General features: G+C 41.8%; 1 protein-coding gene across 2 annotated transcripts in view; it reads left to right on the top strand.

Moving 5' to 3' along the window:
* The first annotated feature begins 3,844 nt into the window (after window positions 1-3,844).
* The window catches only part of Farsb (phenylalanyl-tRNA synthetase subunit beta), a 73,596-nt gene continuing 61,016 nt past the window's right edge, over window positions 3,845-16,424 (top strand). The window contains exons 1-5 of one of the 2 annotated variants that reach the window (XM_008825813.2): window positions 3,845-3,946; window positions 10,613-10,668; window positions 13,524-13,678; window positions 15,075-15,144; window positions 16,051-16,166. In XM_008825813.2, the coding sequence (XP_008824035.1) occupies window positions 3,889-3,946; window positions 10,613-10,668; window positions 13,524-13,678; window positions 15,075-15,144; window positions 16,051-16,166 (455 nt within the window). In that variant the 5' untranslated portion in view covers window positions 3,845-3,888. The remainder of the gene's footprint in view (window positions 3,947-10,612; window positions 10,669-13,523; window positions 13,679-15,074; window positions 15,145-16,050; window positions 16,167-16,424) is intronic. The other variant, XM_029559989.1, reaches the window with a different exon arrangement.

The following is a 16,424-nucleotide window of genomic DNA, read 5'->3' as shown; positions in this document are numbered from 1 at the left end:
AATAATCTTCCCCACCTCTTAAAGTTTTCACCACCTTTCAATAACACCAAGTGGGTTTATGTCTTTAACACAAGGTCCTTTGGAGGACATTCCAGATTCAAAGTAGAAGTTAACCTGTTGGAAGCTCCCCAAGCCCGCCAGGCTTGGAGCTCCAACAAGACAGGAATCAAGACAAGAGTCTTGATTTTATTATAAAAAGTTTATTTGAAGAAAGACTCTTACCAATCAAGCAAGCATAGGCACACTCATAAAACGAATCTAATGTTGTGAGTTACACAGAGCTTATATACGAATCAGTTCACAAGTATCTAAGAAGTAACCAAGGAATCACCAAGGATACATTACTAACAGAAAGTAACTAAGGACGCAGCACGTAACTGCATCATGTCACCATCACCCAATACTCACATGATAGTTACAGATACATAATGTTTACAATCTTTAGGATACAATGTGTATTGCCCATGATCACTCCTAACAACTACTAGAATTTATGATTTTTATATAGAAACCAAGTAGACAGTGGTGAGAAACTCAGGTGCCCTTGAACTGAAACAATACTCTTTAGTTATGTTTCCAAGGTAGTCAATTAATCAAGAAGGCATAGCCTGTCAACTCAAACCACTGAAGCAAAGAGTAGAGAAGCTCTTCAAGTGGCAGTCTTCTTTTCTACTATGCTCAAGTCAAGCATGGCTCCCAACATTAACATAATTTTATGTTTACATAAATAGCACCATGCTATCTACACACACACACACACACACACACACACACACACGTACGTTACCTTCTTCAACATTATGATTTAAGATGTGTTCACATTAATACAAGTAGCATTTTGTTTTCACAGTTGCATGGTGTTCCACTGTATGATTGATCATAACCATATATTTGTTAAGTATTAATGGATATTGGATTCTCTGGTAAATAATCCTAGGAGCGTAATTGATGGTTTGTAGGGTTGCACATATTCCATTTTCCTATGTAAAGACACATTTTTCAAAGTGATTGTATTGTTTTAAATTCCCACATTTTGAACAAAGTCTGATCTTACCAGAATTTCACATTTTTACCAGCCTAAACATATGAAAGTGCATTTCATTATTTCATTGCCTTAATTAAAAAAATATTTTATTTTATGTGTATGTGTGCATTGCCTGCATGTAGGTAAGTGCACCCATGTTGTACAATGCCCGCGGAGGACAGAAGAGGCTGTTGGATCCCCTGGAAGTGGAGTTATGGACAGTTAAGCTGCCATGTGAGTGCTGGGATTTGAAGCTAGGTCTTCTGCAAGAAGTCAGTGTTCTTAGTTGCTGAGCCATCTCTTCAGCCCCTCATTTCCTTAATCTTTAAAAACCTATTTTTTAAATTTTACTTTATTTCAAATTTATGTATAATGAGTTTTGCCTGCATGTATGTAAGTGTACCATTGCATGCTTGGTGCCTCAGGTGGCTGGGAGAGGGTGTTGAAACCCCTGGAACTGGAGTTCCAGATGGTTGCTAGCCACTCTTTGGGTGCTGGGAACTGAACCCAGGACCTCTAGAAAAGGAGTCATCTCTCCAGCCCCCATTTCCTTAATTGTTAACGAATTGAGTTTTTCCAGGTTTATTCCCAGATCTCTTTTTATGAGAAACACTGCCACAACATTCCTGCTCTGGGTTGCTTCCAAAGTTAGATGAACAATGACACTATCTCAGTATTTTCCAAGCATTTTCCTTACCAGTCAGCTAATGCTATCTGTGAGGAATATTCATGGTCTACTTTTGTCTTTTCCACTAGACTTTTCTAACAGGTTTTCACAAAGAAGGTACACAAAGAAGGTACACAGTAGCTGTAATGTGTTTAATCAGAAAAAGGAGAATCAATGAATTGGGCGACATGAGAGATGGGAGCAGAATGTCCCACCAATAGCCTGAAATGAGCAGGAAACCAACTTGAAGATAAAAATGATGACCCTGTCCTATTCCTGGGACCAACAACACAAGAATGGTACTAGTTCTTTAAGAGAATGATTTCTAATCCTTACAGTAGTTCTGTAAGACATGCAGTGTCACTTCATCTTAAGGACTAATGTTATGCAATAGAAAACTCTGAACTGCCCAGAATACACTAACATGCAGTAGTTTTGGCCAGGTGTGGTGGTGCATGCTTTTAATCCCAGCACTCGGGAGACAAAGGCAGGCGGATCTCTGTGAGATAGAGGCCAATCTGGTCTACATAGTGTGTTCCAGGACAGCTGGGTCTACAGAGAGACCCTGCCTCAAAAAGCAAAAACAAAATGAGCCCCAAAAAACACAAAACAAAAACCATGCAGTAATTTTGGGCAGAAAGCTATATATTCCAGATTTGCCATGAAGTAGAAACTAATGTAGTAGAAAACTGCTTATTAAAGGTCCAGCTAGCCTAAATCTGGCCAGCTTCTGCCCCGTCATGTGCAGGGCAGTGGAGGACCTCACTGTATACTAAATGAACATGGGTAGGTTCCCCCTGTCCCCAAGAAGCAGTGTCCCAGCCTTACAGGTTGGGTGACACCCAGCTTGTGCCTCAGTTTCATTATGTCTTAAAGGAGGACTGTGATAATACCTACTTTGGTTTATTCATTTTCCACGGATGCTGAAAATAAGATTTTGAGCCAGGTGTGGTGGTTTTTATATATAATCTCAACACAGGCCGAGGCAGAAGAACCACTGAGAGTTCCAGGCCAGCCTGGTCTACAGACTGAGTTCCAGACCTGCTTGTATTAGAGTGAGGCCCCCATCTCAAGACCAAAACAGAAACAGAAATTTGTTCTCTTACAGTTCTGGAAGCCAAAAAATCCAAAAGCAGTTTCACTGGCCCCAATCCAAGTGTTTCTAGGGCTGCTCCATAGCCAGGAGAGGATCCCCTTGTTTCTATAGGTACCTGATGGCCTCTGATATTTTCGGTTTCTGGCAACCTTACTCCAAACACTGCCTTCCTCTTATCAAGGCTACATATGACTGCCATTTAGGGCCCAACCTGACAATCCAGAAAAATCTGTCTCAAAATCCTCAGTCCACACAGACCCCGATCCCATATAAAGTAACATTTACAGGCTCCAGGGCTTAAGTCCTGATAGTTGTGCGGACTGATACACTCAAGGCTGGTCTAAGGAGGGAATCTGCTAGCGCTAGCAGAGGGGTAATAGCATTTGACAGTGCAGTCCTGCTGCAACAGCCTAGTCTCTCATCTAAAAAAAGAGATCTCTAACAACGCCTGTCGTAAAGGGTTGCTGTTGAGTTCAAACAAAATAGAGTGCCAAGAGAAAAAGAACTAGCAGAGGGGTAATAGCATTTGACAGTGCAGTCCTGCTGCAACAGCCTAGTCTCTCATCTAAAAAAAGAGATCTCTAACAACGCCTGTCGTAAAGGGTTGCTGTTGAGTTCAAAGCTTATAGAGTGCCAAGAGAAAAAGAATGGAGTAAAAACTGAGGCCTGTTAACAGAAAGTGTAAACTTGTATTAATTAGCACTTTCTTCCTTCCAGGAAGCTTTGCACGTGGCTAACCTCAGGGAAAGCTTCTCAACCCGGAAGCCCTTCCGTTCTCAATACTCTGCTCACCTACTTTGGCGTCTCTCTTTTCCTGGTTGGTAGCATCCGGGCCTTCTGTGTCTGTCCACACCATGCCTGTCAGAGTAGAGCCAATTTTAGCCAATTATGTCTTTTAGCCAAGATTTTCGGGTATAAATTACAATGTATATGGATTGATCCAGAATGGAATTTCTCTTTTATTTAGGTGAAAAATGGGCGCTCAAATTGTTGGACTAGACAGGCTTTGTGTTAGACAGCCCACACAGGAAGCGCGGGTCCTTCGCGCCTCGGTCGGTGGGGCCGGCGGCTCCCGCGCAGGCGCACTGGGCCCCACTCGCCATGCCGACTGTCAGCGTGAAGCGTGATCTGCTTTTCCAAGCCTTGGGCCGGACCTACAGTGAGTGTGCCCCGCGCCCCGCGCCTCCCCGGGGCCTGCAGGGACGGGCCCGGCAGTGCAGTGGGCTGCAGGGCGGGCTGGTGGTCGGGCTGCGGTGGCTTCTGGAAACCGGCCGCGCCGCCGCTTTCATTGCATTACCCGCTCGCGTCCTGCGCTCCGGGTAGTTCCTGCAGAGACTGAGCACCTACTACGTACGGGGAGCATCTACACTGGTGCAAGTTTCCGAATAGGAAGATGCCCCTTGTTGCATTCCGCGTGTAGACGGTTCCGTGTACTAAGAGCCCCGTGGGAACTCAGTTGTCAGGGAATGGGAATGGGAGACGTTTGAGATGGAGAGAATAGCCTGCGTTCGTTTTTGTTTTTGAGACTGGGGCTTACTATGCAGAACTCGCGGTCTTCCGGCCTCAGCCTCTTGAGTGCTGGGATTACAAGCGTGTGCCCCCGCGCCCCGCTTTCTTTTTATTTGGTGTTGACTGAGGTCCCCTTAGTCAGTCTGGCTGTGCACGTGACCCCGAAGGTCGCATTTTGATGAAAGAGATTGTAACCAAGCAGCACATTAATAAAATAATTTCTAGGAAATGCCGAATGCTCTCTAGGAAACGAAACCAGGTGCAGTGTTGGCACAGCATTGATGGTGATTTGAGACCCGAATGAAGATCCATTCGGTGGGCTTATTATTCGCGGTACACTTCATCTGTTACTCAGTTCTGAAAACTAAACCACTGGGGGAAAAAGAAATGGTCATTTAACACACAGATGTAGTAGTTGTAGTGACATCTGCTGTAGCCGGTAATTATCAACTTGTAGAAAGGCTGAAACAAGTGATACGTGAGAGCTCTGTTTTAGTGTGAGAAGCCAAGATGGTAACAAAGCTGTACTCGATTTAATAGGAGGTTCAACTCCCCAGCATAAGATAATGCTGCCACTGTGAAAATAAAGTTAACTTTTCAAAAACTCCTCTAAAGTTGTAATTTTAGATATTACTCATTCTCTGTTAATCTTCCGTTCTCATGTTTGTGTTTTTGTTGTTGTTGTTGTTATTTGACACAGTCCCTTACTCTGGTGGCCCAGCCTGGCCTTGAACTTGTGGTCCTCCTGCCTTCCAAGTGTTCAGATTATAGGTGTGAGCAGGAGCTGTCCCATATTCTTAGAAGTAGAGAAAATAACTTTGTCTTTGGGACTTGGCTCTATTTCTTAATCACCTTTTATTGTATAATAGGGTTTTTTATATTTTTCACCTTCTAAACCATATTCTCTCTAATGGCGTATGATGTATCTGAACTGCAGAAGACGGCGTGAGGCACATTTAAAATATTTATAATCAGTTCCCAGCTAGGTCTGTGTCTCAGGAAAAGTAAGAATTGTCTCGGTTTTAAAAAAAAGCAGCGTGATCTATAACTTATTTTTTATTATCTGATGATGTTTTAACACATTTTCTAGCTGTCTCTCGTTTTTCCCCCTTTCATATTGTGGTGGTCAAATAAGGTTGACTCTCCTACAGTCTATAGTAGCTACTAGATCTTTGGAAAATTTTTATCATAAGTATTGATGTTTTTGATATGTACATCAAATGGGTTAGAAATAACACGTCATTGGCTTATATTGTATTCTTTCTTGAAATCTTTTTAAGTGTCAGTTAAGAGGAGGTTGGAATTGAAAGTATGTTCAGCGAATCATCTGGTTTCCAAATAGTGTGGCTTCCCCTTGTTTCTTTTCTTTTCCACACCCCCTCATTCTTGTTTTCAGATAGTGTTTCATTAGTGATTTTCTGTTGCATGTTCTTTTTTTCCCAGTTCTGCCAAGGGTTGGCTTCTGTCTGAAACTCCACTGTTATTTCCAGTTTCCTTCTCTCAAGTGTTTGTTACTCTGGTCATGTGTGTTGCTTCCTTCAGAGTTTTGTCTTGGTCTGCTCCTTTCTCTTCCGATGCTCCTCTTGACATTTATTTTCTTGTGAGCTGATTTGTTGTCACTGCTCTTCAGTTTGGCCTGTCCTGGCTTAATACGTTAGGCAGCACTGCCAGAGCTGTCTCTGCATTGTGCCAGCAGACAGTGTTTTAGCTGTGCCATTTAATTTTAGGAAATAAGTCGTCATGGTTTGATTTTTGGTTCTCTCTTGCGTCTAAACTCATAAAACTCAGCTTAAAGGAATAAAACATAGTGAAGATATGTTTAATAGTTCTATACAATTTGGTTTATTACCACCTAGTCGTCTATTAGCACATGAAAATTTTGCATCTTAAAATTAAAATCATTTGTCATTTTCTCTGATGGTCGGAAATGGAGGAGTGGTGTTCCTGGTTCTGAGTCTCACCAGGTTGCACTTGAGTTGTCACCCGGATCGGCAGTCAATTCTAGACCTCCGTGGGTGGAGTCTCTGCTTCAGCTTGGTTTTGTAGTGTTGGCAGGTCTTGGGTACTTGGCTGAGTTTTGGCCAGAGGCTTCCGTTCCTTCTACCTTGGCTTTTTCGTAGGACTACCTACTAAATGTTAATTTGTCCTAGAGGGAGACGTCTGAGAGAGCAGATAAATGGAGTGTGCTCAGGTAGAATCCTCAGTGTTTCTCAAAAGAGGTAGTCCATATTTTTTTACATACTCTTGGTTACACAGACCAGTCCTGACCTGCTGTGAAAGGAATCCATATAAGCAGGGAGCTATTGGAGACTGACTGCCGTAGTCTCCAGAGACCAACCCTCAAATGGTTCCTGTTCTCCCACATGCAAAGTACTCTTGCTCTCAAAGTGTCATCTTATTGCAACAGAAGCTCATCCTCTGAATCCGGTTCTGGTTGAAGTTCTTGGGATGTAGTTCTCTGAGCATAGCATCCTGACCACAGCAGACTCCGCCTGAGAGGCTCAGGCACTAAGATTGGTATCTCACATCTAGCATGTTGTCATGGAATAGGCCTAGGATGACTACTAAAGGGGGAGAAAATGGAGCTCACAAAGGAGTCACTGGCCCATGACAGTTCTGAAATCGAATGGCAGTTGCTGGATGGTCTTGATTAGGTCGCAGGCCTGGGATAATTCTCCGTGGCTCTGTGCCCTGCCCTCTAGGCTCTTGGTTCCACCCTCTGGGTGATCCCTAGAAAGTGTGTGCTTCACAGCTGATTACTTTTCTCAGTCTACTTCCTGCTAATAGAATTTTAGGGGCCCGGAGACGTCCTTTTGTCCTGCTTCTGTTCCTTTCAGTTCAAGCTGCCTGTGTCTGCCTCTGTGTTTTTTCTAAAAACTTTCTGGGTCTTTAGTGAATTTTTACTGGATTACTTTTTATTCACTGAAAACCATAGACTCTCCAAATCTCTGAAATTGGCTGTTTTGGTACTTCAGGCTTTCTCCTGCAGTGCTCTTAATTAAGCCTTGTTCTTTGATTAGTTGGATTTGTGAGGCACAGCCTTCATTTCTCTGTTGTACCTTTTGTTTGAATTGTGCCTTTGATCTTTTCTGACTGAAGATTTTTCACTCATTCCCTTGATTCTATCTTATGCCTTGGAATTGATGTCTGCTTACAACTTCTTTTTTTTTTGGTCTTTTTGAGACAAGATCTGGCCTGGAGCTCGCTATGTAAACCAACCAGACTGGCCTTGAACTCACAGAGATCCCCTTGAACTTATTCCTTAATTTTAACATTGCTTTACCTCTGAAAGGCTGAACATTTTTCATTCATCATCCTGGCTTTTTTTTTTTTTTTTTTTTGGCTTAATAACCCTTGCTGTAATTTATCTCTTTTCTCACATGTGCAGCAAGACGACAACAAAAAAACAGTCTACTCTTTGAGCAGTGGTCAAAAGTCTTAGTTACACCAGGTGTGGTGGTGACACCTTTAGTCCCAGCACTCAGGAGGCAGAGGCAGGCAGATCTCTGTGAGTCCAGCCTGGTCTACATAGCAAGTTCAGGCCAGCTGGGGATACAGGGAGACCCTGTCTCAAAAAGACCAAAAAAAAAAAAAAATCAGACCCTTAGTCGAGTACATTTTCTGCCATCCAGGTACCTGCCGGCAGCTGTATTGATCAGGTTTCTGCCGCACATAACAAGGTGCCCTCTACTTTCTACCTCACTTCCTTCCTTGCCTTCATCTGAACCATAATTAAAGACTGCAGGGCTCCCAACTAATAGTGCTTTTGAGGCCCTTAGGTTTTCATTTATAGCCCTAAGTGCTGTCTGAATCCAAAACCATCCGCATGGTTTTGGCTATGGCATTGGTCCCTTTACAGAGACTAAGGTGTATGTTAGTAATTTATTGTTACTTGACAAATTATCCCAGTTCTTATGAGAAAACAATATGCTTTTGGCTTTTGTTACTTCATAGTGTCTGAAGGACAGGGATCATAGAGAGATTGAGCTGGTGGTTCTGGCTCTGGGTCCCTCACTAGGTTGCAGTCACCTCAAGGATTGACTGAGCTGGAGTATCTCCTTCCCAGTCCTTTCATATGGGTTACATCACACTTAAGTTCACACACAGGCATGACTAAGAGGAAGCAGGATCATTGGAGGCTGGATATCTCAGTTACTACATGCCCAAGCTCATGATAGCTTCACTTTCTTCTTCCTCTAAGCCGCAGACCTGGCAGCAAGCTAGACACTTGCTCACTATTTGTCTGTGATCAGCCTGCCTTGAGCCTTACACATTCTGCTCTAACATTTCTCATTTTCCTTCATCCCTATGCATGCTGTTGTTTAAATCGCCCCTCTCTGTATTTCCCTGTACTTTTTTTTTTTTTTTTTTTTGAGGCAGGGTCTCCCTGTGGCTCCAGGTGGCTTGGAATGCACTGTGTAGACCAGGTTGGCCTCGAACTCACAATGATCCACCTGCCTCTGCCTCCTGAGTGCTGGGACTAAAGGCATGCGCCACCATGCCTGCCTTATCTGTACTCCTGTAGAAGACTGTATGGCAATCCATCTTCTACCCTGCTACCAGGGTTTAAAGTGCAGATGTAGGGAACCAGACTTGGTGACTCATGCCTGCAGTAGTAGCACTTAGGAGTCAGTAGGAGGATCTGGAGTTCGAGGCCAGCTTGGGCTACACACACACACACACACACACACACACACACACACACACACACACAGTTTGCAGGCTGCCCTGGTAAGACCCTGTTTCAAGAAAATGAAACAAAATGCAGATCTAGGGCTGGGGATGAAAAATGTTGCAAATCTAATCATGTTTTACCTGGCTGAAAACCACTTCAACCCCCATTGCCTGCAGGTAGGACAGGGCAAGTCCCTTGGCATGTCATGAGCTGTGTTTCTCCTTGTATCCTATTTCTTCCTAACACAAACCTTATTCTTCATTCATGTTGAACTACTTAAGAGTTCCTAACTTTGCCAAGCTCTTGATTCCCTCCCTCCAATCTCTGCTAATGAAGACATCTTTTATATAGTTTTAGCTGAACCTAAGAGGAGCTTTGTGCCACCCTGTAGCTTGTACTGAATGTATTTACCCTTGCGGATTCTTTGCTAGAGGAGGAAGTAGTTAAGACAGGAATTGTAATTGATTTATCTTTGCAGCCCTGGCCCATCTAGTGTAGTGCTTGGCATATAATGGCAGTAAATATTTGTTAAATTGAATTGAAGTTAGATATGGAGACCAGGCAAGTCTTTTATTTTGATGTTGGGGATTGAACCCAGGGCCTCTGACATACTAAGGATGCATTCTACCACTAAAGCCAACCCCTGACCCTGGATCAGGAAATTTAAGCCTTCTAGCTCTTCACTAGATTACAGTGTTAATTATCATTTGTGTTTAGTGTTTGATAATATGACTCTGAAAATGCTGGATTAGATAACAGAACAAGTGAAGGCAGAAAACTATTCGTTGTTGTAGACCCACTGTGTTTCAGGGTGTTGTGCCAGGTCCTTTGTCTGCCTGATCACATTTACACCTTTCCAGTAGTCCCATGCTAAAGCTGACAGCAAAAGCTTTACAGATGAGGGCATGGGTAAAGTTTACATAATGTGCCAAGCCCTCAGTCCTAGTGAGGTAGAATTCAAAACCCTGATTATTGTGGATCTAAAACCAAATTTCAGGCTACCTCAGAGAGTTAAGTTCAAGAACTTAGTGGCATTCCTTTGTATGGGAGCTGTGATTGTAGCCTACTTTCTAATTTGATCTCTACTTAACGTGGTTTTTTTGTTGTTTATTTTTCCTGAGCCCATATAAACTTCTCAGCACTGGTAACCTAATTCTGTGGTTGATGTTAGTACAGAGTAATCAGCCTTTAATAGTTTTAATTTGATATCTGGATCAGACAAGTCTTTTGTTGTTTTAGTGCTAGGGATTGAACCTGAGGCCTCTGACCACTGAGCCCTACTCCTTTGCACTGGGTCAGGGATGTTAAGACATCTATGTAGCTTTTCACTGGTGCCTATTGGTGATGCTAGTTTGTGTTCAGGTTTTGATAATGTGGAAGCCTTGAAAATGCTGTCAGGTAACAAAGCCAAGTGGAATGAAGCAGAGAACACATCCAGCTTTTGTAGACCTACTGTGTTTCACGCTACTATGCCACATTTTTTAGCTTTAAAGAAAATATTCTGGCAAAACTTCTGTTTGTTTTAAATGGTGGTATCTGATATTTGATAGTATGCTCAGTGTAAGGTAATTAAATATGATTCATATGCAATTTTCATTTGTGCTGAACAGATTAAAACATCAATCTCTTTTTTTTTCCTAGCTGATGAAGAATTTGATGAACTGTGTTTTGAATTTGGACTGGAACTTGATGAAATTGTATGTATTTTTTTTTTAAGATATTCTATGAGCTAATGTTTTAGAGTTTACTGTGCTTTATCATTTCTCCTTACAGTTAGACTTGGGCCATTCATTTGGTGATTTCTGTGTTCTGGGGAGGACTGCTTGTCTTCCTGATCTCATACCTTGTCTTGTCAGGCCTCTTTTTTATTTGAGAAACATTTGGTATGATTTATATGATCCTTTGGGTCTGAAATTTGTATGGTCTTTGATTTCTAAGATCTGTGAGCGAGCACTGACAGTCAGTTTTCACATAGAGCCTTATCATGAATTGAGTCTGAAAACAACATTGAAGCTCTGTGTGCACATGCAGCACAAGTATTCAACCATTTTTTGTTCAGATGCTTCATTTCTTTGGTTACCATGTTATTTCCACTGTATTTAGAGCTTGTCTGAAACCTGCTGTCTTTGAGCTTTTGTCACAGAAAAGCACTAATCTCATTACTGCTTCAATCACAGTATTTAAGTTCCAGTTCTCTTCTGGCCTCTCTCTACCCCTGTCCTTTCCTTTCCTCTCCTTTCTTCTTCCTCCTCTTTGTCATTTTCTTTAATTTAAATTTTGCCTCCTAAGTTCGAGGTTCTAGGGAAGGTGTGTCTTAGATTCTGGAATAGCTTTGAAGAGTCTAACACTGTGTGGACTTCTGTGGTTTCTCAAGGGCAAAGGGATCCATAGTTCTTAGTGGCCAAAGTGAGTAGTCCTGTCCCCCGCCCCGCAGTAAATGCAGATTATAATTCTTTTCTTCTTTTCTAATTTTTTGGCTAGCATATAGAGATAGGGGTTCATTGTGACCTTGTTCATATTTACCCCACTGCCCTCCTCTGTGCGCCCCCTTCTCTGTGTGCCCCTCTCACTGCCCTCCTCTGTGCCCCCCTTCTCTGTATGCCCCTCTCACTGCCCTCCTCTGTGCCCCCCCCCCCTTCTCTGTGTGCCCCTCTCACTGCCCTTCTCTGTGTGCCCCTCTCACTGCCCTCCTCTGTGCCCCCCCACCCTTCTCTGTGTGCCCCTCTCACTGCCCTTCTCTGTGTGCCCCTCTCACTGCCCTTCTCTGTGCCCCCCCACCCAGCGTCTTCCTCTGTGCCTCCTCACTGCCCTCTGTGCTCCCTCAATGCTGTCCTCTGTGCCTCCTATGTGCTCCCCCTACTGCCCTCTGTGCTCTCTTACTGTCCTTCTCTGTGCTGTGTCCCCGCCCCCATCTTGATGACTGTTCTTTCCTACATAGTAGATTGTAAATATTTTTTTGGTCTTTTTTTTTTTTTTTTTTTTTTTGAGACAGAGTCTCCTTGTAGCCCCCAGCTGTCCTGAAACTTGCTGTGTAGATCAGGCTGACCTTGAACTCACACAGATTTGCCTGCCTCTGCCTCCACCTCCACCTCCTGAGTGCTGGGATTAAAGGCGTGCACCACCACACCCGTCTAGATTGTAATTCTTGATGTGACAGTGCCTTGAACTAGTCATTGTGCAGTGGGAAGGTACCATGTAAAACAGAAATCTTTTGGTGTGTTGATAGAGCTCCATCAGGCATTTTAGCAGGTTATTGATGGGATTCTGGTTAAATAGGATTTTCATATACTGGGAAACAGTAACAATTAGAATTTAACTCTTATCACTGCTCAACCTTTGGCTAAGGTCAAGTGTTTAATCATTTTAATTGAAAATTTCTTAACTATGTTTACAGTTCCCTACAGTAGTAAATGCAGGGAATAGAATTCAACTTCCTGGCAGTGGTTGTCTTTAAAAAAAGCACTCTGGGCACTGAGAGATAGCTCAAGAGTACCAACTACTCTTGCAGGGGACCCAGGTTCGATTCCCAACACCTACATGGCAGCTAACAACCATCTGTAACTCCAATTCCAGGGGATCTTACACATTGTATGACACTGGTGCACTGGCACACATGCAGGCAATACACTCATACACATAAAATAAAAATAATGTATATAAAATGCTGGGCGTGGTGGTGCATGCCTTTCATACCAGCACTTGGGAGACAGAGGCAGAGGCAGGTGGATCTCTGTGAGTTTGTGAGTTCAAGGCCAGTCTGGTCTACGTATTGAGTTCTATACAGGGAGACCCTGTCTCAGAAAAACCAAAAAAAAAAAAAAAAAAAAAAAAAAAAAAGAAAAGAAAGAAAGAAAGAAAAAAGCCCACCTATTTTCTGCTTTGATGGAGTGAAGGTGTTGTGAGCTCTGCTGCGACACTAGAGGTGACTTCTGTGGTGATCATCTCTTCCTCCTGGTTCCCTTGTTTTGCTGCATAATACTTCCCTGCCCCTAGATTGCTTCCCATTGTATCTGTAACCCTCCTGATTCTCACCACACTTCTGATGGTCTCTGTTACTCTACCACTCTCCATGAGATTCAACAGTCAGTCACTAGAAGTGTTACTTCTTTTATTTGGTGGCTTGACTGTGCCTTTTTGACCCTTTTGTTGCTGTCTGTGTTTTGCTAGTGTTTTCAGTTTTCTTTGGATGGCAGAACTTTCTGTGTAAAGCAGCAGATAGTAAATGTTTTCAGCTTTGTAGGTTACATTGTCTGCCCTTACTCAGTTGCTCCAGTGTGTAGCAACAGATAATATGTACATGATTCTGCTTGCCTGTGTTCCAGTAAAGCTTCATTTGTAAAAACAGGTGGTGTGCATGATTTGTCTAGTGGGCTGTTGTTTACTGACCCTTGCTTTAGATGGATCCAGCTGTTCTGGAATGACTTGAAGATGCTAGTTATCAGAAGAAGAGTCTGTATTTTTCTATATGCTGTGATTGACATTTAACATTTTTATGGTATTGTTGCAGAAAAGAACATGTATATTATAGTTTATTACTTTTGCCTTGTTTTAGACTTCTGAGAAGGAAATCATAAGTAAGGAACAAGGTAATGTCAAGGCACAGGGGGCCTCCGATGTTGTTCTTTACAAGATTGATGTCCCTGCCAATAGATATGATCTCCTATGTATGGAAGGATTGGTTCGGGGACTTCAAGTCTTCAAAGAAAGGTAAGGAAGTGTGTTCATGAAACCCCTCACTAAGCTCACTGTCTTCTCCCTTTTCTTGCTGTTGTCACTGGCAATTAGCTTTAAATTTCTATGAAAAACCTTGCAAGGGTAATACAGCTTTAGATCAGCATACGGCTTGACTGGACGATGAGATTCACATAGATTGTGGCCATTTCACAATTTACTTGCCTTTCATTTGGGAAACATTTTAAAGCTGGAGGGATACATGATCTTAGGGTTTACATAAAAAATCCTTGAGTAGAAGCTGGGTGTGGCTCTGGTTTTCTCAGGAATTCCAATGGAATGAATGGTTCATTGGATGTGTTAAGAGTTTGTGACAAAAAGCAGATATGGCAATATTGTATTTGTCTTTATCTTAAGAACTATAAGGAAGCTCAGCAATAGAGAATTCTCATTGGAAAATTTGAGTATCTTATGGTGGTTGTATGATCTTGGGCAGGTTAACTAACTTCTCTAGATTCCTAATGTATAATGAAGATTTTTAAGGCGTCTTCCAACTCTTTGTGTAGTAAATGTAGCAGGTAATAAATATGCAAGATGAAGGAGATGAAAAAATAGTTATCAAAAGTAATTATTTTAGGTTTTGTTTACATGCATATTACCTGTTTAGTTGCAGAAGAACATGTAACTTTGGTTGATGGCCTAGATTCTGAAATCATGAAAGCTTTGGGTGAATGTAGGTTTTTTTAATGTGATTGGTCATTTGGTTGAAGTGGTTTCAGTTTTTGGGTTTGCCCAAGTGCTTCCATGCAAGACAGTTAGATGTGTTTATTTTAGGGACAAGGATCCTGCATTTCGTGGGCTCGGCCTCTAGGATCCATCGAGTCAGGATCTAAGCTTTAACAGACTCCTCAGCTGACCTGGAAGTTTAGAAGTGCAGCCTTAAAACATTAGTGCTTGACTTCTAATGATAAGAACTGTCCCGAAGTACCTTCAAAATGCACCATTTACCAAGCTTTTATATTGACTTTTCTGATTCAGTAGATCCAGATAGAACCGGGGAATCTATATTTTCAATAAACTCTATCTTTTCTTAGAAGCTTAGCATCTCGTGGATGCAATAAAACTTAAACACTATCTAATCCTATGCCTTCCTTGAGCAATTGCTCAGTTAGTAGTTTTGTGGTCTCTGCTGGGACAGCAGTGATAGACCCTTTACTGTGGAGTATTCTGTGCCATTTTCAGATCATTTTAAATGTTAAGAAGTTTGCTAGTTTTTGTTTTCTTATTTTTAGTATTCTAGCACAAGTTGACTTACTGTAATTGAACGTATTTTCTTACTTCTGTTGATTTAAAAATATATTTACTTTATATTTACAAGCATAAGATGTAATTAGCAAATATTTTGAGTAACTTTGCTTTAATATTATTTTAGGATAAAAGCTCCAGTATATAAACAGGTAATGCCGAAGGGAGAAATCCAAAAACTGATTGTCACAGAAGAGGTAATAAGAAAATTCTTATTTTTCCCTTTAAAACATCTCATTTATGTATGTATTAATAAGATGGGAAGAAAAAAGGAACAAAGCCAACCCTTCTGCAAATGTAATTTCCTTTGATCATTTGCTAAGATGATGTGTTTTTAGCTTCTTGTTCCTAAAAGTTGTCTGCTTATTACCAAGAAATGAAAGAAAACTAAGTACTCATTTTCAGTAAGTAATTTTGGAAAAAATCAATTGCTTATTTAAAACACATTTGAGCAGGCGTGGTGGTATATGCCTGCAATTTCTGAACTTGGGAGGTGGAGGCAGGAAGACCAGGACTTCAAGGCCAGTCTCATCTATGTAGTGAATTTGAGACCAGCCTGAGGGACATAACAGAGACCTGTTTTTAAAAAGCCAAATCAGGGGCTAGAGGACCTGGGTTCAGTTCCTAGCACCCACATGGTGGCTAACAATGGCTGGAACTCCAGTTCCAGGAAATCCAATGCCCTCTTCTGACCTCCGTGGGTCCTGCACAACATGGGTGCACTTACACACAGGAAGGCAATACATTCCATACACATTAAAAAAAAAAAAAAAAAGCCAAATCAAACATGACAAAGAAAAGGCTTGAGGGCTGGGGTGGTGGAGTACAACATTTAGAGGGGTTATTTTGGTAAAAATAAGGCCTGAGCAAATTATTTAAAGATTAAAATTTCCTTAATTATGTGGTAAGTTTTCAGCAGTCTTACAGGAATGTTAATTCTGCATGGATAATGCTTTTGTCTCTTGCTTACCACTTGGTTGTTGATTGAATCTGAACATATGCCTGTTTGAATCAAACTCTGAACCTGTCAACACAGCTTACTTTCTGTGGCATTTGATAGAGGAAAGCCTTCATACTCACTATCTTAATGACATGAATTTCAGACAGCTAAGATACGCCCTTTTGCTGTAGCAGCAGTTCTCCGGAATATAAAGTTTACAAAAGATCGATATGACAGCTTCATTGAACTTCAAGAGAAATTACATCAGAATATTTGCAGGTGTGTGGTTCTGTCTTGTTTCCTCCTTGCCCGCCTCCTCCACATCTCCTTTCTGTTCCTCTCATTTCCCATCTGTTTCCTTCTTTTTCATACCTTCTAACCCATCTCTCTCCTTTTCTGCCTTTCCTGTAGATTATTTTTCAGAGCATTATATATTTTTTTATATATTTATTTTTGGTCTTTTTTTTTTTGAGATAGGGTCTCCCTATAGCCTCAGCTGGCTTGGAACTTGCTATGTAGACCAGGCTGGCCTTGAAC

This window comes from Nannospalax galili, unplaced genomic scaffold, assembly GCF_000622305.1.
Source record: "Nannospalax galili isolate Female #2095 unplaced genomic scaffold, S.galili_v1.0 scaffold127, whole genome shotgun sequence".
NCBI classification, from domain to species: domain Eukaryota; kingdom Metazoa; phylum Chordata; class Mammalia; order Rodentia; family Spalacidae; genus Nannospalax; species Nannospalax galili.
This window is presented reverse-complemented; position numbering and strand designations above follow the sequence as displayed.